Source organism: Schistocerca americana, chromosome 7 (assembly GCF_021461395.2).
Source record: "Schistocerca americana isolate TAMUIC-IGC-003095 chromosome 7, iqSchAmer2.1, whole genome shotgun sequence".
NCBI classification, from domain to species: Eukaryota; Metazoa; Arthropoda; class Insecta; order Orthoptera; family Acrididae; genus Schistocerca; species Schistocerca americana.
In genome coordinates this window covers 257,313,288-257,339,473 of record NC_060125.1, presented here as the reverse complement: position 1 = coordinate 257,339,473, position 26,186 = coordinate 257,313,288, and the positions used below count along the sequence as shown (strand labels likewise).

The 26,186-nt window shown below is 38.4% G+C and overlaps 1 protein-coding gene across 1 annotated transcript in view; it reads right to left on the bottom strand.

Annotated features, from left to right (window-relative positions):
• The window catches only part of LOC124623171 (sodium channel protein para), an 876,466-nt gene that overhangs the window by 766,560 nt on the left and 83,720 nt on the right, over positions 1-26,186 (bottom strand). Inside the window, exon 4 of the mRNA XM_047148975.1 lies at positions 8,291-8,419. Coding sequence (XP_047004931.1) covers positions 8,291-8,419 — 129 coding nt within the window. The remainder of the gene's footprint in view (positions 1-8,290; positions 8,420-26,186) is intronic.

The window sequence follows — 26,186 nt, the reverse complement described above, 5'->3', positions numbered from 1 at the left end:
TGGAAACACTTCTTTGCCATCGATCCCTCCAATCAAAGCCAACCTAATCTCAACACTGAACCCTCCCTCCCCTGTTTATATCACCATCCAACTGTGATCCCCCTTCCCTCCCACCTAACTACCAGTTGGTCACCTTCCAGTAATTCCTTACCTCCAATGTGGCCTCATCATCCTTCCCCAGGCCCCTTGCTACGAACACCTACCTTTCTGTAGAAGAAAAGACATCCATACAGAACCTCAAAACTAATTTTGACCTAATCATCCTACCTACAGTCAAAGGTTCCACCAGTATTGTAATGAATCACAGTGACAAACTGGCGGAAGGGCTCTGCCAATTATCTGACTCCGCCACCTACAAACTCAGCCAGAGTGATCCCATCCCAGAAGCTCAAACATAGCCTCCGAACTCTGCTTAAGGCATTAGGGCATTCCCATAATCTCGCCAATGAATCCATTTGCTTCCTCACCCCCATGACACCCCAAACAGACACCTCCTGCATGCTCCCAAAAATCCACAAACCCAAAATTCCTGGATGCCTCATTGTAGCTGGTTATTGTGGCCCCATTGAAAGGATATCAACCCTCACTGAGCAACACCTCCAACCAACTGCCCATAATCTAGCTTCCCACGTCGAAAATACCAACCACTTCCTTCACCGACTTTCCATCATCCCCACCACTTTACATCCTAGATACCTAATTGTCATTGTTGATGCCACTTCCCTATACACCAATACCCATGGTCTTGCCACTATTGAACACTACCTCTCCAAATGTCAGATTCCAAACTCCACATCTCATTCCTCTCATACACCTCACTAACTTTATTCAAGGTCACAACTACTTCTCCTTTAAAGGGTAGGTGCACAAACAAATCCATGGCACAGCCATGGGAACCCATATGCCACCATCCTATAAAATCTGAAAATCTGTTTAAGGGTCAACTAGAGACCTCCCTAGCCTCCTCCACCCCCCCCCCCCAAAAAAAAAGGTCTAGCCCAGGTTCACTGATGATATCTTCATGACCTGGACTCAGGGGCAAGACACCCTTTCCACATTCCTTCACAACCTCAAAACCTTCTCTCTCATCCTCTTCACCTGGTTGGCCTCAACCCAGCATACCACATTCCTGAATGTTAACCTCCTCCTCTCAGGTGGCTCCATCCACACTGAATCCACCAACAATCAATGGTATCTGTATTTCAACTACTGTCATCCCTTTCACACCAAAAAGTCACTCCCATACAGTCTGGCCACCCAGCAATGGTGTATTTGCAGTGACAAGAAGTCCCTTGCCCAATTAGCTGAAGGTCTCACCAAGGCCTTCGCAGACAGGCACTGACCCCCCCCCCCCTCCCCTCCTGCCCCCCCCCCCCCCCCCGCTGCCAACATGGTCCACAGACAGATCTCCCATACAATTTCCCCTCACATCCACAATCCTCCCATGACCCTCAAGAACCAGCTGCAAAAGAGTTCCTCCTTTGTCACCCAGTACCACCTCACACTGGAACAACTGAACCATATTTCTTGTCAGAGTTTTGATTACCTATCACCACGCCCTGAAATGGGGGACATTCTACCCAAGATCCTTCCCACCCCTCCTAAAATGGGGTTCCATCTCCCACCCAATCTCCTCAACATCCCTATTCCACTCCCAATGCCTTACCTCAGGGAAGAGCCACGTGCAAGACCTACCCATCTACCCACACAGTACTTCATATTGCAGTCCTGTCACAGGCTTATACTACCCTATCAGAGGCCGGGCTACCTGTGAGAACAGCCATCCCATATACCAGCTCTGCTGCAATCATTACACAGCTTTTTATATTGGTATGACTACTAACCAGCTGTCCACGAGGATGAACAGCAACTATCAGACTATGGGCCAGAGAGAACACACCATGCTTGATTTTAATGGCTGCTTCACAACTCAGGCCATCTGGATCCTCCCCTCCACCTCTAACTTTTATGAACTGTGCAGAATAGGAGTTATCCTTACAACACATTCTCTGCTTCTGAAATTATACCGGCCTCTACTTATGGTAACCTACCACCCCACACCCTCCACCAAACAGTTTCCACACCCTCTGTCCTATCACCTCCTCCATATTCACGTTTCCTCATTCTCATCGTGTGCTGTCTCTTCGAATGCACCTGCCATTCTTCCCCCTAACCTGTTCCTCTCTTTTTCCACTTCCTCCTCCTTCCCCACCTCTCTGCCCCACAGCTTCTCAATGCAGTTTTGCCATGCCTCTATCTAGACCCTGCATCCTCCACCAGGCAGTACTCTTCTCTCCCCCAGTCCATACCCTACTATCCATTTCCCACCCATCTCCCCTCCAGACTGCTGCTTTCTTTCACATTGCATTCTGGTTCGAGCTGCTGATCACGATGGTCTTGTGTGCCTGAGGTGTGCTTGCTTGGATGGATGAATATGTGTGTATTTCTTTTTCTGAAGATGGGTTTGGTCGAAAGCCAAATGTGTAACAGTTAACAATCTTTTTGTCGTCCCTGTCCGCAACTTGATGTGTCATCTTTATAGTGAGTAAAATACATTCTTTCCTTATTTTGTTGATGTTACAACATAAATCTCATCAATGACTGGGCCAAATTATCACAGGACTTATTTAGCATTCAATGAATAGAATGATCCATGAATGGATATTGAGATCTTCCTGGTAGAAAATATATTCTTATCAGCATTTGTATGATGATTACCACAAGTAGTGCTGGAGGTGCATGCAGGCTGTGCAATTAACAAACTAGAAATGTCTCAAAAACGTTTTGGATCAGATTGAATGAATAAAAAATTGCAAGGTCAACAGCAAGAAGAAGTGTGTGTTACCTTCAGAAGAGAGAACTATGTAGAGTCTCCAGTATGAAGAAATAGAAAACAACAGAACAGGTGGCCTAGGTTTCAAGGTGGGTGCAGTTGGAGTACCCTTTCCATGGAGGCACATAACAATCTTACATGTTCCAATATGAAGGTGCCATGGGAGTTGGAAGCACATGACACTGGAATGGAGATTATAGTGAAGATGTTGCTATGGAGGATACATGACAGAGAGGAAACCAGAAAACCATATAGAGTTCCAGGCAGAGCATGCCCTGAAATTGAAGTAACAGGAACATATAAAGTATGGCTAATCAAGAGAGAGGAGCTAAACTGATAACAACATGAACTAGTGATAGAATCACAAATAATGGGAAAGGAATATATAGTATCAGAGTTTGAAATAAATATAAGTGTGTTGACTAGAAGATAGTTGCTCTATCCTGGTAGTGAATTCTGTGCAGTTTCTACAAAGTTACAAAACAAGGTTCTCAAAGGAATGATCAGGTATGAAGCTTCCCAGTGAGCAGACTGGAGACAGTAAAAGTTATGGGGACAAGAAAGCTGAGGCAACGACAAATTTTACTGCACATGAAAATAATACAAGAAGAATAATGAAACAGTATCCTTCATGGTACTGGGTTTAACGATCAGTTGCATGTTGAGAATGGTTTCATTAGAAAAAAATAGGATAGAAATATATCTTGGAAGAAGAAGGATTCTTATCAAAAGAGATCACTGGCTGTTGGAGGTGAAATGGCACATTTTAATTTATGAGCTTAGGATGTATTAAAAAAGTACAGGTCATATTATTATCATTCACATAACAGGTAAAATAATGAAAATAATTCAGGGGTGTGGCAATTACGCTATTTTTTTACATTCGTCCATTTACTGTACATGGTTTTGCATGCTTATTAGTATAGTGTGTGACTCAAATTACTCATCATAGTTTTACTATTTCTGCTGACAAGAACATAATTTATAGATTTGAATATCTTTTGATGCAATATTATACTGTTATTTTCAGTTCATGAAATCAACGAATGGAAATGAAATAACCTTCTGTGCGGAAGTGGCAGTGAGTGCAGGATGAGGTGGATGGTTGGAAGGGTGAGAGGGGAGGTGGGAGGATGTAGAATATGGTGTGCTCTTACAGGATAGATGAAAGTGATATACAGCTCAGGGGGAGAATGGAAGTGATTGAGAAACGTACATGTATTTATGTATGTATAAGTGAGAATGGAATTGTGTTTATTCACTCTTGTGAGTCACTTGTTATCAGACGTCATTATTGAGTATAGAAAGTGTTCTATTATTTTCACTGTCATCAGCATGTTAGTGAACTGGAAAACTTGTTGCCTCTGTAGTTCTATTACCTCTAGTATGTTATGTTTTGTACCTAAGGATGGCAGATTGTAAAATTAATGTCTTGTAAGTTGCATTCACGGTCATGAAGATAAGCTGCCACTGCTTATGTGTGATGTACACTTAGATATAGTAGTGACATGTGTTCACCCTTATGACAGTGAACAAAAGTTAACAGATATCACTTAGATCTCACAATCTACCATAAACCATCCTCACATACAATAACTAACTCACTAGAGCCAGTATAAATATATATGCAACGTGTTCTTCAATACACTAACATGCTTAATGAACAGACAATGAATGAACAGACAGTGCCTATAAATAATTTACGGACAAAAGAGACCACTCAATGAACAGCAGAAGCAAAGAGTCATCAACAGGCTCATACAGAAAGAAAACCTGCTAGCTTTCAGAATAGCTGGAGAACAAATATACAGACACACACACACACACACACACACACACACACACACACACACACACACACACACACACACCTTTGCCCCTACATTGTTCTGGTGAGACACAAAAGTCAGGATTGCATTTCGGCAGGTGGACCAGGGTGGGTGCTGTGGATACAGGTAAAGCGAATCAAGAGGCAGGAAGAGGGGATGGGAATAAGTAGCAAGTGGCTTGGAGGAGACCGCAGGTTTGCTGGCAAGGAATGTGGGCAGGAAAGGTGACAGGTGCACGGGCTAGGTCCCTGATAAACAGGTACTGGAGCCAGTGAGATGTGCCACATAATGAAGATCACAACAAGGAGGCACAGACTGGGAGAGAATGACAGTACAGAGGAATGGGAAATGTTGGATAGAGGGTGGGAGAACAGTGAATTAGCAGGGATCGAGGTCAGGAGGGTGACTGTAATAAACTACTTCTCACACTCAGTAACAACTGTCAAAACAACAGACCCACAAGAATGAATAAACACACCCTCTCCTCTCTATGAGTTCCATTCTCCCCCGTCAGCTACATCTAACCTACCCCGTCACATTACACTCTGTCCTATACCCTGGCCCTCCTTCCTCCCACCCTTAGCTGCACACCACCCCTACTCTAACTTCTTCACAGTAGGTTATTTCATTCCACTTAATTCGTGTTTACTCTAACTTCTCTACGGCAGATTATTTCATTCCACTTCATTCATGTTGTGAACTACAAATATCAACATAATAGTTCTTTATAAGTAATGCAAACACATAAATTATATACCTTTCAACAGAAATAGTAAAACTGAGATGAGCCATTTGGATCATGAAGTATGCTAATGAGCATGCCAAATCATGTACAGTAAAGACAAGAATGTAAGTATAATCTTAACACGGCATTACCCTAGAATATTTTATTTTATTAGTTATTTCAATGATCCTTACTTTCTTAATGCATCCTAAACTCACAAATTAAAGTTTGTCATTTGAGCTATGTTGTGCAGCCATGAACATGTTACTTTGTTTGAAGTGTAACAGCATATTTGGAAGGTTTTCATCAAAGCAGATGAACATTTTATGTTCAAATAAACTTAATTATTAGCAACGTTTTATTTATTTTATTTTATCTCATCCACGATGTATTTTGCATAAAACTAAAACTTACATTGTTTATTTCATGCTGGATGACAAAGTAAAGTATCCATAACACTAAAAAAACATCAGCACAGTTCTTGAGAATGGACATCTTGCTTTGGCATTGGTCAACAACATGAACAAGTTTTAAAAAAATGCATAACATTGTGCTGTATGTAATAATGTTATTTATTTTGCTACCAGTTTTGATTCTGAAACATCATTAATGGCAGCTGTACAACATCGGCTGCCACTGATGATTGTTCAGAACCGAAACCAATAGTAAAGTAAAATAATTTTATTACAGAGAGCAAGTGTTATGCATTTTTTAAAACTTGAGAATGGAGTTGTAGCATTTGTAATGCTCGCAAATCATTAACATAAACCCTGAGAATGGAGTTGTAGCTCTGAAACACACTGGGCTAAAACAAGAAAATAAAATATACTAATTGAAGGGTGCATATTAATAAAAAAAATTATTCCTCACCTATATACAACCCATAGTACAAGTGTACAGGTGAACTGACGAGATACAGTGTATCGAGATTTTAAACGTGATTTCAATGATGGCTGTGGCCAAACATGTTAATGTCCATATTTTTCAAAATAAAAATGTAAATAGCGATCAAGGTGGACAATTACATTGACTAGTGATAACTATCATCGACTCCTACAATGTTTTATGTAACTTATAGAAAGAACCTAACCTGTACGTTACAGACATTGACAGCTGTTGACAAAACATCTTATTAATGTAGATGACATTAAAAAATAAAGAAGAAAAATGTAGTCTCCTGATGATGTGTTAGCATATGTGAGAGGTTGATGCAATATTTACATGAAGACATGTATAGATGGAAAGGGCACATTGCTTTCACTTCACATTGTTATGTTAATTATGACAAATTATGAAGGATTTTTCATACTAATTATCAAGATTTTGGGTATTTTGAAAAATCCTTTTGAGGGAATGCGAAGAAGTGTTTTAGGCATATTTTAACTTAATTTTGATTGTGCTGGTAGGGCTGTATTGTATATATAGAGAGATCTTAAAAGGCGCCAACTGCATTACTATGTGAAAGTTTTGTTTATGTGCAGCATAACCCACATAAGATTGTGAAGTAATAGTTTACGCATGACCTCTTTGTTAACACAAACTGTAAAGGAGGTGTGGTCAGTTATTTGAGATGAAAATGTCAAAAGTAAAACAACATATAGTGAACCTTATAGTGAACCTTATCTTATTCTGTATTACATTGGCCCAGCCTTCTCACAAAAGTTAGCATTGATTACTGCTTACTGGCAAGATTACACAAATGAAATCATTGACTCAAGACTGGGTTTTGAAAACTACAAAACAAACAAAAAGTTCTGTTGACAACTAGTGAACAAGACAGCAAATGGAAACTAATTAATACATAACTGCAAGGATGAGAGCACACAACTCCTTGGTATGATAGCGAATCTGACATTAACTTATGTACCTGTTGCAGGATGATAAGCAGCAAGAGTAAAGCACTCAGGTATGGCTCAAAATGGTGTAGATTTTTTGTTTTTCAGACAACATGGTATGCTACCAGTTATCTGCTCTCTCACAACACATTTAATATGCCCAGAAGAAATTGTAATCAAACAGGCATGAGAAAGATATATAGTTCCATCATGGAAAACTTGTAAGCTGAAGAATTAATTTCATTTAAGGGTGTCCAAGGCATTTTTTACATGTTTGTGAAATAAAACAAAACTAAGAGCTGAAATCCCTGCCTGGAAGCAAGTACATAGACAGAGTGATAATCTTTCAACCTATGTATTCTACAAATGACATGTAGAGAAAGAAATTGTACAATCTTATGCAATCATAGAAAGTGTTTCCTTTTTAATATTATTTATTTGAACAAAATAACCAAATAATATTTGTTTCTGGAATAAACAGTGTTTGAGGTAATAAATGTGTGAAGGGAGGAATGAGATTCAATTCCAAAATACTTTTATACAGACTACTACAAAACATTCACAATTTATAAGTTTCCTAAACTGAACAGAACTGTTTTATCAATTGTAAGAATATACACAATTTTAAATATTGCATCTCAAAAAAAGTCCGAAAAAATTCTAATCTGAACTTCAACATACAAGAAATTTAGTTTCATGAAGGAAGCTTACAAGCTTGCTACTCTCTTCAAATTCAATGGCAACAAAAAGCACAAATATATAATAGTTATGTTTCCAACTGGCTATGAATTTGTGTTTGATGCTACTGAATGGGATCTAATCTATAAAATTACTATATCTAATTCTAATTCTAAATCTATCAATAATTCACATCAATGGTGCAAAATGGAAACTGCCATTTGAGGAATTATTCTATCTATAATTTAATCAACTTTGACATTGTACAAAATTTTTATATATGATTACTTGTATAATTATTCAACATTTCAATTTATAAATGGCAGTTTGCAGTCATTGATGTAAATAATTATTATCTAGCAATAAACCCAATCTCTCAGTCACTACTCACGCTAAAGCTATTACTACGAAGTCCAGCCAGTTCCATGCATCTCTAAGGTACGTAAATGGCTGAAGTATGAACCCTCTTGCCATCACCTTTACGGCTGATTCAAATGTGTAGATGCCAGTAAAAATTACTCTGAAAGAGAAGTGTTTGCAGTTAGGTCTACACTAACTACAATACAGTCACTCAACAACAAACACAAGTACAAGAAGACCTCTGACAGAGAGAGACAGGCAAGCAAGTTTTGAATCTTCTTTCGAGATTCCTCCTGACATTATAAAGCACAAACATGCTAATCAAACTAAAACTCTGCATGAGAAAGAACCATTTCCTCTATGGTAACAAAATTAGTTCTGAAATTACTCCATTCAAAAATATTTTTAATTGGCTGATTTAATGAGATTATATAATTACAACTGCCTCTGATTAAATGAGATGGTAAGAGAAATTTGTTTAATAAAATCAAATCATATATGTTCTATTAACCACTTATTTAATGTACATTGTTACTTCCCCACCCTCGATTCTAATGTCAACTACAGCCAGGTTCAACTACAACATGTAAATAAATGTTGGACTTTTTCTTTGTAATCTATACATCAACTAACATATTGTCTAGCTTGTCATTACAGAAGATATGTGTTTCTGTTTCAGTTACTGATGTTCATAATAACAATTTGAATTTCTGTGAAATAGACAGAAGTGAAATAGAGAAGGCATTACTCTTTTTTTTAATGTCCTGAAATATATAACCAACCATAGCACTTATTACTTAGGTTTCCTCATTCTATAGGAATACATACGGTTTTACATCAAGGCCATATTATTGTGACATTTATCACTTTTCATGCATCAGACATCTGCCAAAGACTGGCACTAAATCAAAATAAATTAGGAAATACAATCCCCTAATGCATTTAACATGAATAACTTCTTAAAAGTGCTTCTGCCACTAAGATAAATTTAAATTTGATACGGACACATACAGAGGACAGCAAATAATGCATACCATTTGACTAATAATAACTATGTACTTGTACAAATAATTTAGAAGGAAGAAAACAAATTTCGTTGTCGAGTTCTATTATTTTCTGGCTCAGGCACTCCAATTCATAACTGCAAAGAAATATTACATGTAATGTAAAGTAAGTTGGCTGATTGTCCCCACAAAATAATCTAAATAACATTTTAAAATATGTTACTATTTTTAAGATGAAGTTATTAGTAATGAGATATATCAGTTAATATTTTCCTTTATTACAATGAACACTTAAACTATTTTTAGTTTAGTGATGTAGAAATTGTGTCACATAAGGAACTAAAACACCTTCTATCTGGAGTACTGTATAGATACTGACTTTATAAGATTCATTTCTAAAATTATTTGTTGTCATGGACCGTTCAATTAGGGAAGAATTCTCAAACTGAATTAGTAAAGCTCAGACAGATGAGATCTAACTCTTTTGAAATAACTTTCATCTTAATACTATCCCATAAAATTCTGTATCAGCTCACACTTTTATAGATACACAAAATAAATATACGAATAGGGTGTGTTTCCACATGCTGCAAATATTGCTGTTATTGACAACAGACTACTCTGTTGGGTGAGAAATTTATTATTTGGTAAAAGTACTCTCCAATGCATTTTGTACATCTCAGTACTACTGCATAACTAAAATATACTTCTGAGTGATTATACTTCATGTAAGATTCCTATGAAACAAAGCATGCTTGTTTCCTTGCAGGTTGCTGTATTCTGTATAGCTTTGAAAATGAAAAGTGCGGATACTCAGCACATTTTATTGAAGTATTCGGAAAGAAAGTCAGCATGTACAGGGACTTTTAAAGAAATACACATTGTTTGCCCATGATAAGCTGACCCTTTTTATTGCTGACATCAACAATGGAGGAAATTGGCACTAGTTGGAAGACATTCATATGTCTCAAGCACTAATATTTCCACATGTGCCACCTCTGCTTTCATATAACCGCAAAGCATGACCAACACTGCAGGAATCAGTTTGTGCAATCCTCCCCTCACCTCACTTCTCCGTGTAGTGGTCCTAATGCAGAGGCAAGTCATCCTAATGCCGAGGCAAGTCATGTTTCTTGTCATTCTCGACAACCACCACATAAAGGGTCAACAAAATGTGGTCAAACAATATGTATGAATCTGGCTAAACAACTGTGTACATAAGAACAGTTTACTGCATTCTATCGAGGGACTTTCAGTTCTTCTGCTATACTTGCTCACATGATTTTTATTTGAAAGCTTTCATAGAGATAGATATGAACCATGGACCTTGCTGTTGGCGGGCAGGCTTGCATGCCTCAATGATACAGATAGCTGTACCGTAGGTGCAACCACAACGGAGGGGTATCTGGTGAGAGGCCAGACAAACATGTGGTTCCTGAAGAGGGGCAGCAGCCTTTTCAGTAGTTGCAGGAGCAACAGTCTGGATGATTGACTGCTCTGGCCCTGTAACACTAACCAAAATGGCCTTGCTGTTGTGGTACTGCAAACGGCTGAAAGCAAGGGGAAACTACAGCCGTAATTTTTCCCGAGGGCATGTAGCTTTACTTTATGATTAAATGATTATTTTGTCCTCTTGGGTAAAATATTCCGGAGGTAAAATAGCCCCCCATTCGGATCTCCGGGTGGGGACTACTCAAGAGGACGTCGTTATCAAGAGAAAGAAAACTGGCGTTCTACGGATCGGAGCGTGGAATGTCAGATCCCTTAATCGGGCAGGTAGGTTAGAAAATTTAAAAAGGGAAATGGATAGGTTAAAGTTAGATATAGTGGGAATCAGTGAAGTTTGGTGGCAGGAGGAACAAGACTTCTGGTCAGGTGAATACAGGGTTATAAACACAAAAGCAAATAGGGGTAATGCAGGAGTAGCTTTAATAATGAATAGGAAAATAGGAGTGCGGGTAAGCTACTACAAACAGCATAGTGAACGCATTATTGTGGCCAAGATAGACACGAAGCCCACACCTACTACAGTAGTACAAGTTTATAAGCCAACTAGCTCTGCAGACGATGAAGAAATTGATGAAATGTATGACGAGATAAAAGAACTTATTCAGGTAGTGAAGGGAGATGAAAATTTAATAGTCATGGGTGACTGGAATTCGACAGTAGGAAAAGGAAGAGAAGGAAACGCAGTAGGTGAATATGGATTGGGGCTGAGAAATGAAAGAGGAAGCCGCCTGGTAGAATTTTGCACAGAGCATAAATCATAGCTAACGCTTGGTTCAAGAATCATAAAAGAAGGTTGTATACATGGAAGAACCCTGGATATACTAAAACGTTTCAGATAGATTATATAATGGTAAGACAGAGATTTAGGAACCAGATTTTAAATTGTAAGAAATTTCCAGGGGCACATGTGGACACTGACCACAATCTATTGGTTATGAACTGTAGATTAGAACTGAAGAAACTGCAAAAAGGTGGGAATTTAATGAGATGGGACCTGGATAAACTGAAAGAACCATAGGTTGTACAGATTTTCAGGAAGAGCATAAGGAAACAATTGACAGGAATGGGGGAAAGAAAGACAGTAGAAGAAGAATGGGTAGCTTTGAGGAATGAAATAGTGAAGGCAGCAGAGAATCAAGTAGGTAAAAAGACAAGGGCTAGTAGAAATCCTTGGGTAACAGAAGAGATACTGAATTTAATTGATGAAAGGAGAAAATACAAAAATGCAGTAAGTGAAGCAGGCAAAAACGAATACAAACGTCCCAAAAATGAGATCAACAGGAAGTGCAAAATGGCTAAGCAGGGATGGCTAGAGGACAAATGTAAGGATGTAGAGGCTTATCTCCCGAGGGGTAAGATAGATACTGCCTACAGGAAAATTAAAGAGACCTTTGAAGAAAATTGCATGAATATCAAGAGCTCAGATGGAAACCCAGTTCTAAGCAAAGAAGGGAAAGGAGAAAGGTGGAAGGAGTATATAGAGGGTCTATACAGGGGCGATGTTCTTGAGGACAATATTATGGAAATGGAAGAGGAGGTAGATGAAGATGAAATGGGAGATACGATACTGTGTGAAGAGTTTGACAGAGCACTGAAAGACCTAAGTCGAAACAAGGCCCTGGGAGTAGACAACATTCCATTAGAACTACTGACAGCCTTGGGAGAGCCAGGCCTAACAAAACTCTACCATCTGGTGAGCAAGATGTATGAGACAGGCGAAATTCCCTTAGACTTCAAGAAGAATATAGTAATTCCAATCCCAAAGAAAGCAGGTGTTGACAGATGCAAAAATTACCGAACTACTAACACGAATTCTTTACAGACGAATGGAAAAACTGATAGAAGCCGACCTCTGGGAAGATCAGTTTGGATTCCGTAGAAATATTGGAACACGTGAGGCAATACTGACCCTACGACTTATCATAGAAAAAAGATTAAGGACAGGCAAACCTACGTTTCTAGCATTTGTAGACTTAGAGAAAGCTTTTGACAATGTTGGCTGGAATACTCTATTTCAAATTCTGAAGGTGGCAGGGTTAAAATACAGGGAGCGAAAGGCCATTTACAATTTGTACAGAAACCAGATGGCAGTTATAAGAGTCGAGGGACATGAAAGGGAAGCAGTGGTTGGGAAGGGAGTGAGACAGGGTTGTAGCCTCTCCCTGATGCTATTCAATCTGTATATTGAGCAAGCAGTAAAGGAAACAAAAGAAAAGTTTGGAGTAGGTATTAAAATCCATGGAGAAGAAATAAAAACTTTGAGGTTCGCCGATGACATTGTAATTCTGTCAGAGACAGCAAAAGACTTGGAAGAGCAGTTGAACAGAATGGACAGTATCTTGAAAGGAGGGTATAAGATGAACATCAACTAAAGCAAAACGAGGATAATGGAATGTAGTCAAATTAAATCGGGTGATGCTGAGTGAATTAGATTAGGAAATGAGACACTTAAAGTAGTAAAGTAGTTTTGCTATTTGAGGAGCTAAATAACTGATGATGGTCGAAGTAGAGAGGATATAAAATGTAGACAGGCAATGGCAAGGAAAGCGTTTCTGAAGAAGAGAAATTTGTTAACATCGAGTATTGATTTAAGTGTCAGGAAGTCGTTTCTGAAAGTATTTGTATGGATTGTAGCCATGTATGGAAGCGAAACATGGATGATAAATAGTTTAGATAAGAAGAGAATAGAAGGTTTTGAAATGTGGTGCTACAGAAGAATGCTGAAGATTAGATGGGTAGATCATATAACTAATGATGAGGTATTGAATAGAATTTGTGGAGAAGAGGAGTTTGTGGCACAACTTGACTAGAAGAAGGGATCCGTTGGTAGGACATGTTCTGAGGCATCAAGGGATCACCAATTTGGTACTGGAGGGGAGCATGGAGGGTAAAAATCGTAGAGGGAGACCAAGAGATGAATACACTAAGCAGATTCAGAAGAATGTAGGCTGCAGTAGGTACTGGGAGATGAAGGAGCTTGCACAGGATAGAGTAGCATGGAGAGCTGCATCAAACCAGTCTCAAGACTGAAGACCCCAACAACAGCAACAAATAAAAACACAAAACAAGTGAGACACGGAAGCACTTCATAGAGCCTATTCAAGTGTAAAAGCCAATTTTCCTTGGTAATAAATATTTCTCATTACAGTGTCTATTGCAGACAAACTGCCATGTGCCCCTTGATCAATGAGATACATACCTATTTCAGTTGTGCAAATTCTCAGACATACACCCTTTTGAACATATATTTAGGAACTTTTAGACACAATACATTCATTATTATCAATTTTTAACCACTCAAAAATAATTCTATGATATTTCAGCTTCTAAATTTACCAAATATGGTACATTTTAGATACCATTTGGAGTGGGACCATCTGAAAGTGCTACAGTGGAGCCAACAAAAAGGTCATAAACATCAGTGATTATAAACAGTATAAATTAATGTATAAGTGATTACCACTCGTCTTCTACCAAACAATTTGGCACAGTATTTTAAGACACTGGATGTAGATATGGGATGACAATAGATCAAATTACTATTTGATCACCCACATTTAGTTTTCCACATTTTCCCTAAATCATGAGCACAAATGGCAGGATGACATGGTGAATATCTTTCCACAATATGACCATGTGCTCATCTCTAGTAAATCATCAGTACTATCATAAGCACTAATTTTCCCTTCACCCTTATTGTTTTGTACTGAATAAGTAATATTTTGTTAATACTTTTACAGGAGATGATTCTTTAAAAAAATTAATGCAACAAATAGGAATGAAGGGAAATACCTTGGAATATTTCTTTTCTCCATGACTATCTTTAAAATACTACTTTCTGTATTTGTGTATTACACATGCTGGTATAAAATTTTAGTAACATGGTTGCTAAAACTATCAAAATAAATACTGAAACTAGTAAGTTTCCAAATTCAGGTGAATACCTGACAAGAGATTAATCAAATACACAGTTTATAATGAACATAAAGATCTTCCAGAAATAATAATAGATGAGTGGTATAAACCATCTGAGGTATAAGGAGAGGAAAGATGGCTAAAGATGATTATGATTCAATAGAAATGGGAGGCAACAGAATTAGGAAGCAAAGTAATACAAAGTGCTCAAAATTGCTTACAGCTTACTTGAGAACAAATACAATTCCCAAATACTAAAACAAGTTATAATTCTTCTATGTCGCAAAAAAAGAAGAAAGACAAAGAATAAAAGCATTATTAGCAAACAAAATGTGAACAGCACTAAAATGAGTAATCAGTAAGACAGCACAGTGAAGGCTGGCTTACTAAACTTGGTCTTCGGTGTGAAGACTGTAATATGGTTCCCCTTATCAGTCATTTCATGAACTTCAAAATGGCATGTATTGAGATCAGTGGCTGGAGAACAGAAAATCAACAAATATCACTAGATAGTGGAACTGCATCTGGACCTAATGAGATACATGTAGTATTCTACACAGATTAAGATATGCTCCACTTATAGCAATAATTTATCATTATGCTGTTGAAGTAATGTAGGTGCCAAGTGATTTTTCTTCTTTAAGGGGGGAGAGGGAGGTCGGTAAAGGGGAATTCACACTTTAAGTAGGGTTATCAGAAAGGTGCACATAATTATTGGTCTATATCACTGATGTCAATCTGTTGCAGAATTATGGAATCTGTATTAAGGTCACACATTAATGAATGCATCCAGAGCACCAAAGACAATTGGACTCAAATGAATGCCAACTTTCTTGACTTCAGGAAGGCATTTGATATGTTTCTTCACAGTTTAGTGCATAAAATAAGAGATATTATACCAGATTTGTGACTGGACTCAGGTCATTCTAGCACACAGAACTCAACATGGCATTCTTAACAGTATGAAAATGACAGATGCAAAAGAAGCTTTGGGAATATCCCAATGGAGTGTTGTAGGGCCATTAGTTTTTACAATATGTGTAAATGATCAAGTGTTTCATGTCAGGAGCTCTGTGAGGTTGATCAAGGACAATTCTGTTGTCCCAGAAAGAAGGCAACATCATAAGACTGTAGTAAACATGCAGGAAGATCTGTATTGTATCACCAATTGGTGCAGGGACTGGCATTGACCTTGAATGTAAATAAATGTAATGTACTGCATATAACTACCCAAAGAGATCCACTACTGTTCAATTATAGTGTTGATGAGAAGTCAGTGGGAACATTAACAACCTGAAAATATTCATGATTAAACATCTGGAGTTATCTAAAATGGAATAACCACAAAAAACTAGTGGCAGGAAAAGCAGATGCCAGCCTTAAATTTAATGGAAGAGTCTTAAGCAAATACTCTTCATTCATAAAAGAAGTGGGTTACAAAATAGTTATCCAATCAATCACTCAGACCCTTACCTAGCTGGATTAACGGGAGAGATAGGGAAGACGCAAAGAAGAGTGGTGTTTTTCAGCACAAGTTTGTTAAGGAAGAGCTAGAGCACTATAGAAATGCTAAAATCATTCCAGTATCAGTCTATAAAAGAAAGAAATTATACATGAAAGAAAGATTTATCAGTAAAATTCTGAGAGTATACATTCTATGGAAAGTCAGGCAATATATTTCTTTCTCTGAAATACTTCTCATGAAATGACTACAAAAAGAAAATCAGAAAAATTAGAGCTCATACAGATGCTTATAAACATTTATTATTCTGAAGCATCACTCACAAATGGAACAAGGAAGGCAGGGATTGATAGTGGTAACAGAACTATTCACCACCACACACTGGAATATAACTTGTGGAGTACAGATAGAAAAAAATTGCCTTTAATCAGACATGAGAACAAGCTGTCTCTAAAAGCAGGTACACCATGAACCACTTGCGAGCTTATAGAATCAGGAAATGAGTAGGAATTAAAACAGATGGGACAATCAGTTAGCACAAATTTGAAGGAATATATTGTTCCTAACTGACAGTAACCCATCATCATTGAAGTCTCACTTACATACTGAGAGCTATGTCATTAAAGATATAGTTGAAACATTGGACAGTCTATAAAACACTGATAAGGGCATTGTATGGACATTTTGAAAGAAACTGAAATTTATAATTCGTTCAATAAACTCCTGGATAAACAGAGTTACAGAATAGACAGTTTTTCGACAAATTATGTATGACATTGAAAACAATTACAACAGTTAATATGGTTCTTTCAATTGTTTTTGGAGTGGACACCCATCCACCCCACCATCTCAACCAAAAAAAAAAAAAAACTCTGGAGTACCACTTTCAGTCATCTCTAATGTCAGTTTGCTGGCTATTTACTTCACATACACACGATAAAAATTTGCACACTCCCCAATCCTTTTGAATGTTTTTAGAGCTTCACATGCCACTAACAGAATTGCATTTTCACTTATGAGATACTCTCCATAAATCTTTTAAGTTAGTTATATTTGTCATTTTCGGAAATGTGGGACTTGCTTAATCCTGTATGAAGTTCCACCAGCAGCAAAAGAAACAGGTCAGTCCTATCAGCATTGATAGCTGGCCTCTGGCGGCTAAGTAGGAAGTGAAAATTTGTGGGTGCTCACTGCCAAAACTGCTGTGCCAGTTCACTGATTCATGATGCCATTTGTTTTGCCCCAGAGAGTGAGGCCAGTCAGGAGGCACTGATACAATATTGGTGGCTTTCCCTGATGCCCTTGATTTGTTCCCCTAACTCATTCATGTTGCAATCGGACATTGCTGTTTTCTGTCATGATTTCCTGTCATGTCCTAGCTGTTTCTGTGTACACTCCTGGTGCTGCTGCCCACATCGACATGCTGTGTGTGCCGCTTACCATGACCGAGGCCATGTGGCCATGGTCTGTTATAGCTCCCCACACAGCTGGGCCTCAGATGCAGGTGTGGAGTTCACAGAAGTGTTGCACCTTTCCATGGCCATGAGCTTGACATCCCCAGCAAGATTTACATTGCACTATTGATTCAACAACAACCATTCCATTTCCAGGTTAACACTAGGTCCTGTTCTCTCCTCCACAAATCATTGTCTGTTGAGTTATAGAAACCAGTCCATTCTTGTTCAAGGAGAGTTCATGACTGACGTTGAGTATCAACTTGTTATGTGGACAATCACTTTTCAGGCAGTAGACAGTGTGACATCAAAGATCATTTTTGGTTTATTTTATTTTATTTACACATCAAGTTTTGTAGGACCAAATTGAGGAGCAAATCTCCAAGGTCATGGAACATGTCAGTACATAAAATCACAACATAAAAGTAATAACAGATCTAAATAAAATGTTTATGAACCCGAAAAAAGCCAAGCCATAAGTTTAGTAAACGCTATCAACAATACAACAAGAATCAGCTTAATTTTTCAAGGAACTCCTTGACAGAATAGGAGTGACCCATGAGGAAACTCTTTAGTGGATTACTGCTAAGATTTTTCAATTTTAGTTGTAGCTTATTGAAAATGGATGCAGCACTATACTGCACACCTTTCTGCACAAGAGTTAAGGAAGTTTGATCCAAATGCAGGTTTGATTTCTGCTGAGTATTAACTGAGTGAAAGCTGCTTATTCTTGGGAATAAGCTAATATTGTTAACAAGAAATGACAGAAAGGAATATATATATATTGAGAGGCCAATGTCAAAATACCCAGACTCGTGAACAAGAGTCGAGAAGAGGTTCGTGAACTTACGCCACTTATTGCCCGAAACGCCTGTTTCTGAGCCAAAAATATCCTTTTACAATGGGAAGAGTTACCCCAATATATAATACCATATGACATAAGTGAATGAAACAAAGCAAAGTGGACTAATTTTTGTGTCGAACAATCACTCATTTCAGATACCATTCAAATAGTAAAAATTGCAGTATTAAGTCTTTGAACAAGATCCCGAACGTGGGCTTTCCACGACAGTTTACTATCTATCTGAAGGTCTAGAAATTTGAACTGTTCAGTTTCATTAATCATATGTCCATTCTGTGAAATTAAAACATCAGGTTTTGTTGAATTGTGTTTTAGAAACTGTAAAAACTGAGTCTTACTGTGATTTAGCATTAGTTTATTTTCTACAAACTTTGAACTAAGGTCATGAACTGCACTATTTGAAACCGAGCCAGTGCTGCACACAACATCCTTTACTACCAAGCTAAGGTCATCAGCTAACAGAAATACTTTAGAGTTACCTGTAATACTAGAGGGCATTTCATTTATATGAACAAGGAACAGGAGTGGCTCCAACACTGATCCTGGGGCACCTCCCACTTGACCTTACCCCACTCAGACCCCACATCTCAGCCATTCTCAACACTGTAAATGATGACCTTTTGCTATCTGTTATTAAAATAAGAGGGGAACCAATTGTGAGCTACTCCCTGTATTCTATAATAGTCTAACTTCTGGAGCAATATTTTGTGATCAACGAAACCAAATGCCTTAGTTAAATCAAAAAACATCCCTAACGTCCAAAACCTTTTGTTTAACCCATCCAGTACCTCATAGAGAAAATAGAATGTAGCATTTTCAGTAGTTAAATGACTTCTAAAGCCGAATTGTACATTTGATAGCAATTATTGTTAAATACTGTACATATATCTGATTTATCAGTAAGAGAAATGTTTTTACTATGAACCGACTTTATACCGTCGACTAGACACTTCCTTTAGGAAGTATGAATGGCCTGACTAGACACTTCCTTCACAACTGACCATATGGTTTTAATTTTATCCTGTGAATTAGCTATTCTATTTGCATACCACACACTCTTTGCCTTCCTAACAACATTTTTAAGCACCTTACAGTACTGTTTGTAATGGACTACTGTAGCTTGATTGTGACTGCTTCTAACATTTTGATATAATTCCCACTTTGTTCTATATTATATCCTTTTACCACTAGTCAGCCACCCAGGCTGCCTTTTACTGCTAGTACCCCTTTTAGAATGTTCTAATGGAAAGCAACTCTAGAAGTGCATGAGAAAAGTGTTACGGAGAGCATTATATTTATCATCTATGTTGTCAGCACTATAAACATCCAGCCACTCTTGTTCCTTGACAAGGTTTGAAAAATTCTATACCACTGTTGGATTAACTTTTCTACACAGTTTGTAATTACATGTGACATTTGTTTGCGTACAAAAGCCTTTTAGTGTTAAAATTTGTGCATCATGGTCTGAAAGGCCATTCACACCTTTTCTAACAGAATGCGCATCTAGTAATGAAGAATGAATAAAAATATTGGCTATGGCTGTGCTACTGTTCCCTTGCACCCTAATTGGAAAAAACACAATTTGCATCATATCATATGAATTTAGCAAATTTACCAACATCCTTTTTCTTGCACCATCATATGCAAAATTTATATTGAAGTCACCACATATAACTAATTTCTGGTACTTTCTATAAAGTGGATCAAGAACCCTCTATAGCTTGAGCAGAGACGCTCTGAAGTCAGAGTTAGGGCACCTATAAACAACAACAATTAGAAGTTTAGTTTCAGTGCCGTGATATGTCTACGTACTCAAATGGAATACTGTTTTTTACGTACATAGCCAATCCCCCACCCCGCAAGGAACTCCTTGAAAAACAGCCAGCTAATCTGTATCCTGATAAAGGAAATCTTTATGCATTCAAGGCCTTTGGGCTTCAAATTCAAGACAAGTCACATCTTGTTTCCGACTCCATTCTGTTTCAGGAACTAGAAGACCTCTGCCATGAGTTTTGTCCCTGTCTCCACCAGATTTGGGGGCAGCAAGAGATTTTAAGCCAAACATCACCCTCAAACCGATGGCCATACTGAAATTTTGTTGTGCTTTACCCTGAGTTTGGCAGTAAAGGAGAAACTCCATAGGTCGCAGACCCTGGCTACAATTTAACTGACACCTCTAGCCAATGGGCTATGCTATTGGCTGTCATTCACAAACATTCAGGGGCACTTCATTTGTGTGGAGATTCCAAATCCACCATTAATGCTCAGTTGGTAGTGAATTCTTATCCAATTCCGTAGACTGGCGAAATCCTTGTGAAATTGGAAAGTGGAATGTTTTTCAAAAATTGATTTGGCAGAGGCTTATCAACAGCTTCATCTGGATTCTGCTTCCCAACAGATTATGGTTATCAACATCTCATTATACGCACAAGTGCCCCTACTATTTTTCAGCAAGTCTTAAAAAGTCAATATGGGATGATTCCTGTTATGAAAACTGTCTAGATGACATTATCACCATAGGGTGCTCATGGTAGGAGCATCTTGACAATCTTCAGACTTTTCATTAACCTCAGAGATGCAGGCCTTCAGAACAATCTGTGGAAGTCAAAGTTTTTTCAGGCACAAGTAGAATACATAGGCTGTCTTATTTCAAAAGATATTGACTGTCTTACGCTGCACCATCTAGTGGCTATTTTCCACCTTCCTAAGCTGTGAAACCTGAAAGAACCAAAGTATTTTTGGGAAAATTCAGTTACTATTCAAAATTTATTCCCTATTCAGTGGATACCATTCATCCCTTACACAACTTGTGGTAGAAAGGTGTTCCTTTTGTTTTGTCAGTGGACTGCAACAAGGTGTTCACCCACATCCAGGCATTGCTAATGTCTTCCCTTTGTCTAGGTACCTTTACACTGGGTAAACAGCTGGTTCTTCCTACAGATGTGTCCCAATATGGACTTTGGGGTGGTTTTGTCTCATAGAGAAACTGATTGATCTGAACAACCTCTGGCATATGCTGTCCAAAGCAATTATTCACAAATAGAAAAGGAAGCATTGGCCATCATCTACATGATCCGCAAGTTCCATGTCAGTGGTGGGCTTTATTTTTGTGTGTGTATCAGTATGAGATTAATTATTCTACCACTGATTATCATGCCAATACAGATGTGCTGTCACGCTTACCCATTGTTCTTGACCCAGAATTTGAGAAAACGGAAGCTGTGTGTTTCCAAATCATTAACCATGTGTGTCAGGCATTGGATAGGCTACCAGTCACAGCAAAGTGCATAGAAAAAACCGCTCAACAAGATCGGGTGCACCATCAGGTGTCTCATTTTTTGTTTAAAGGTTGGTGCAAATGGTTCCCCAATAAGAACTTGGGCCCACTCTGTAGTGTTTTCCTTCTTTGTAATTGGCTGGTGGTGATTGATGCTCCTCCGTAGTATGGACACGGACAAAGTCTGCATTGCCATCCTGCCACACAAAAATGCTAGCAAGGCATTTTATCTGTTGGCCCAGTTCTGATTCAGTGATTGAGAAGCTTGTCCATTGGTGCAAACATTGTACCAGGCATCAGGCAGCACCCCCACAAATTATTGCGCTGTGGCCCACTCCTCGTTAATTACCAAACAGCATCCACATTGATTTTGGGGGTCCTTTCTGTCATTCCATGTGGATAGTTGTGGTGTATGAAGTGTCAAATTACCCATACGTCCTATGCATGCGCTCCACCTCAGCTGAAGCTACTGTTTGAACTCTAACAAAGATTTTGGCGATCAAAGGATTGCCATGGACAATCGTCTATGATAACAGCCCACAGTTTGCCTTCGTGTTGTTCCAAATTTCTGCATCAGGAACAGTATTACTCACCTCATATCTGCACCATTTTATACCCAATTGAATGGAGAGGTGGAATGTGTGGTGAGTACATTCAGGATGTAACTAGCAAAGTGCTGGACTAAACTGCTGATACGGCATTGCCTCTGTTCTTAAGCAGCTACAGGGCCACCTCACTGAACAGCAGCAGCCCACTGGAGGTTCTCCACACCTGATGACCCCAAATGCTGCTAACCTGCCCCATCCTGCATCACAGCCTGTGATGCATTTGTGCCCTTCACGATATGCTGTGGGCAATCCAGTCTTTGAGCAGTTAGGTTCACGAGATGCACGGCCAGCAAATGTTCAATGTGGACGCCAGCAGGGAATTGCTCTCCCGTCATTGGAATCAACTATGCCCTTGATGGGGCAATGACCCACCACAGCTGCAGTGGACACTGTTGGAGGGCCCTCATGCACGTGTCGTCCTCTCCCAGGAGCTGGGCTCCTTTCTGGGATGCATTGGCAGGCATCAACAATATCAAGATGGAGCCTCTACCCACCATGGACCCTCAACTGGTGTCTGACGGTGGCTGCCCAGGTGCCGCCCACTCATTGCAGCACCGGATGGACATTCTCCTTTCATTGCTGCTGCTGTCTCTTGCCACCAGATGGCCCACCAAGCCCACATGTGCAACGTCATCACTGCAGGCAGCACACTGTGGTATGGGCCACTTCTGCCCATACACCTCACTGGGCTGGAGACAGCACAAGCTTGATGCCTCCTAGGATGGTGATGAGATGATGGAAGCCAATGCTGGAGCCATGCAGTTGTTGTTGCAACACTGCTATCACTACTGTCATTATTGTCATTGGGTCACTTGGGCAGGTAGGGTAGCTTCCTCACCCATGCTGACCTTCTGCCAACAGTGATCCAGCCAGCATGGTCATCCTTTTTTGCTCACCAATACCTGTGGCACTGGCTCTGCAGAAGAGGAGAGGGATGTGGCCATGTGCCCGAGCAATCTGTCACGCAGTGTTTGTATCCAACACCAGTGGTGATCAGGCGAAGCCTTCGCACCACTGTTGCATGCAGCCAGCACCCCAGCCAGCAAATACAAACATGTCGGGTCACTGCCAGCAGGTCCTCGCCCACTTGCACTTGCATGTCAATGCTTCCCTAACCTTGTCATTATTTGGTGTGCAGCTACAAGCCAACATAATTTTTGTGTATGTAGTGGTTGTCAATAAATAGTGTAGATACAGCACTTTCTTCTGTACTAGTATAAACAAACAGCGCATTTACATAGATGGCTAGGATATAAGGATTTACTGATTTCACTGTATGTGTTAAAAACTTAACAACACTGTTTTGTTTGCTATAAAATGTATTCGCCAGTTGGGCAGATTTTTTTTACAAAATATGTAAGTTTATGCTATAGTAAAGATTATCTCTGTTAATTATCTCAATTGTTTAATTTTTAAAATAATGGTTATACTGTAAGAGACAGTTGTGCTGTGCCATCAACAAGCATGAATAGTTACTCACAAGCCCACAAGCACATGCAATGCAGTAAAAGATATACTGTATTTCATGTACAACATATCTTTTTCACCTCACATCTACCGTTACTATTTTATCTTAATTATGTTTCCTGTGGCCATGGTTATTTATGACATTTAACAAGTTTGTTTTGCCCACAACTGATTGCTAACATCATTTCTCCATGTTTGTCACATGCTGTAATTATGAGTACTTCACTTTACATTAAAGATGTGGACATATTTTCACACTTTTTTCTAATTACATAGTAAGATACTAAAGTTGAGATTTGACACTATATTAAATCATTTCACAATATTATCTGAAAACATAAATGTAAACAGCTTTTGTTCAGTTCAAGAAAAATGTCTTAACATAGTGACACCAATTTATTTCCATAGTACATGTTTCACATAACTGTTACTACAATACAGAGATATTTATGAAACTGTATCGATAGCTGTAATATTATTCTATCCCCCCCCCCTCTGACTTACAGTTCAAAATTTCCCACACAAACTGCACATGTTCATTGAGTGAGTGTATATAGTGTGTTTCATAGGAAATATTGCAAGGTTTATTTTCTTAGTGCTTCTGGCTAGATGTGACATTTAAACAATGTGGTAATACTTTTGTTCTCGTAAGCACTTTTATGTCATTCACCTTTATATTTTAGATGAGGACATTTCATGAGTGTGCTTTGCACAATTATGCATGGCACACAATTTTTAAATTAATGAGGAGCACCTAGCCACATATATTACAAGAGGTAAACATTAAGTGTGTGTAATTGTATGTCCAATGAAGTTACATGATTTGTGTTTAGCTGTTTTTTGCTACGGTGAGTTGCTATGTTTTCAGACACACTTGAAAATGGGTAATCCCTGAAACTGGTAGTGTGGGAAAATAATAATAATAATAATAATACCATATACATAGTCTTGAAGGAAAATGTCATTCTTCAAATGGCTTTGCTTCTTTCTATAGGTTTTATTTACATTTGACTTCTTTCCTAGGAAAGTACTTTTCTCTCAGTGACTCAAGTATTTTCATAAGTTAACAATTTACTTGGCTAGGATATTCAGATTTTCTGACTTTGGTTTGCTTTGCTTCTTTTGATATGTTTTATTTGTATTGTTTGATAGGAAAAATGGGTTTAGTAAATTTGGTTTATGATCTCGGTGCATACTCATTAAATTTTGATTTCATTTTGGTTACATAAAAAAATGTCTAGACTCTTTCTGAATACACCAGAACAGATAAAGACTGAGGACTATGCAGTCTCATGAAGATCGTGAGGCAAGACTTGCTGCAGCTTGAGAACATCAGCCATTTTAACTAGTTCTCTGAAAACTCCTGAATGCAACGCACATTGTAACTCTGATTGAGTGTGTCATGCATCATGCATCATCTGTCTCCTCAGAAATCCTTTATTCACAGAGGCTTAAGTAACAGAACTCTTTATTCAGAGAAGCTTAAGGTTACTCCAACGTAATATCACAGATGCGGAAATTTTGATGATGGAAACAGTTGCAGGTGAGCAAGTTTTTATACCCTGAAATCCATGTATCCCTAACAATTTACCATTTTGCTTTAAATGTGTACAACTCCCAATGAGGTTACGTTGTGCCATGATAATAAACAAAGCGCCACGTCAGATGTTGTGTGTTGCAGGTGTGTACCTTAGTCTCAGTTTCTTTTCATACACTCAGCTCTCTAGGCACTCTTCCACGTTAGTGAAGCAAGCAAACTCTTCATTCATGTCCCCAATCATACTACTTCAAGGATTGTATACAAAGAAGCTTCACAAGTTAAAAATGAATTCCACATGTAAGAAGTTTCGAGCACAGGCACAGGCGACACTGGGTTTCTCAGCTAGTTTTACATGTGAATTTTACATCTATGATGGAAAATTATTATGTCATTCAATTTTAATCACATGACATATTTTTTAAGAACAAATTGTGTTAAAGTTGATGTACATCCAGGTTGTACCCAAACCTACTGTGGTCATGTGACATTCTTACCAGGGACATCATCATAAGTTGTATTTTTCCATACTTCTGTGTGGATCACAACATGTATGCATAAGAATTTTTATTGGGATATATGTCACTATGGGTTTATTTTTATATTTTCTTGTGTATTTTTTATTGTTATTATTTCTTGTTTGACTTGAAGCTGCCCATAAATTTCGTTACTGTTTATACCACCATGTAGTTTGACAATGCCCAAAGGGGTGAAATTAGGTAATGGCTTATGCTGAAATATAGTGTTTATGTCAAAATAAAAGAACAACATATGCAGGAAAATAGCCTCTTTCAAGAGAGTTACCATATGGTCTCGGATTCAAAAAGTTTTA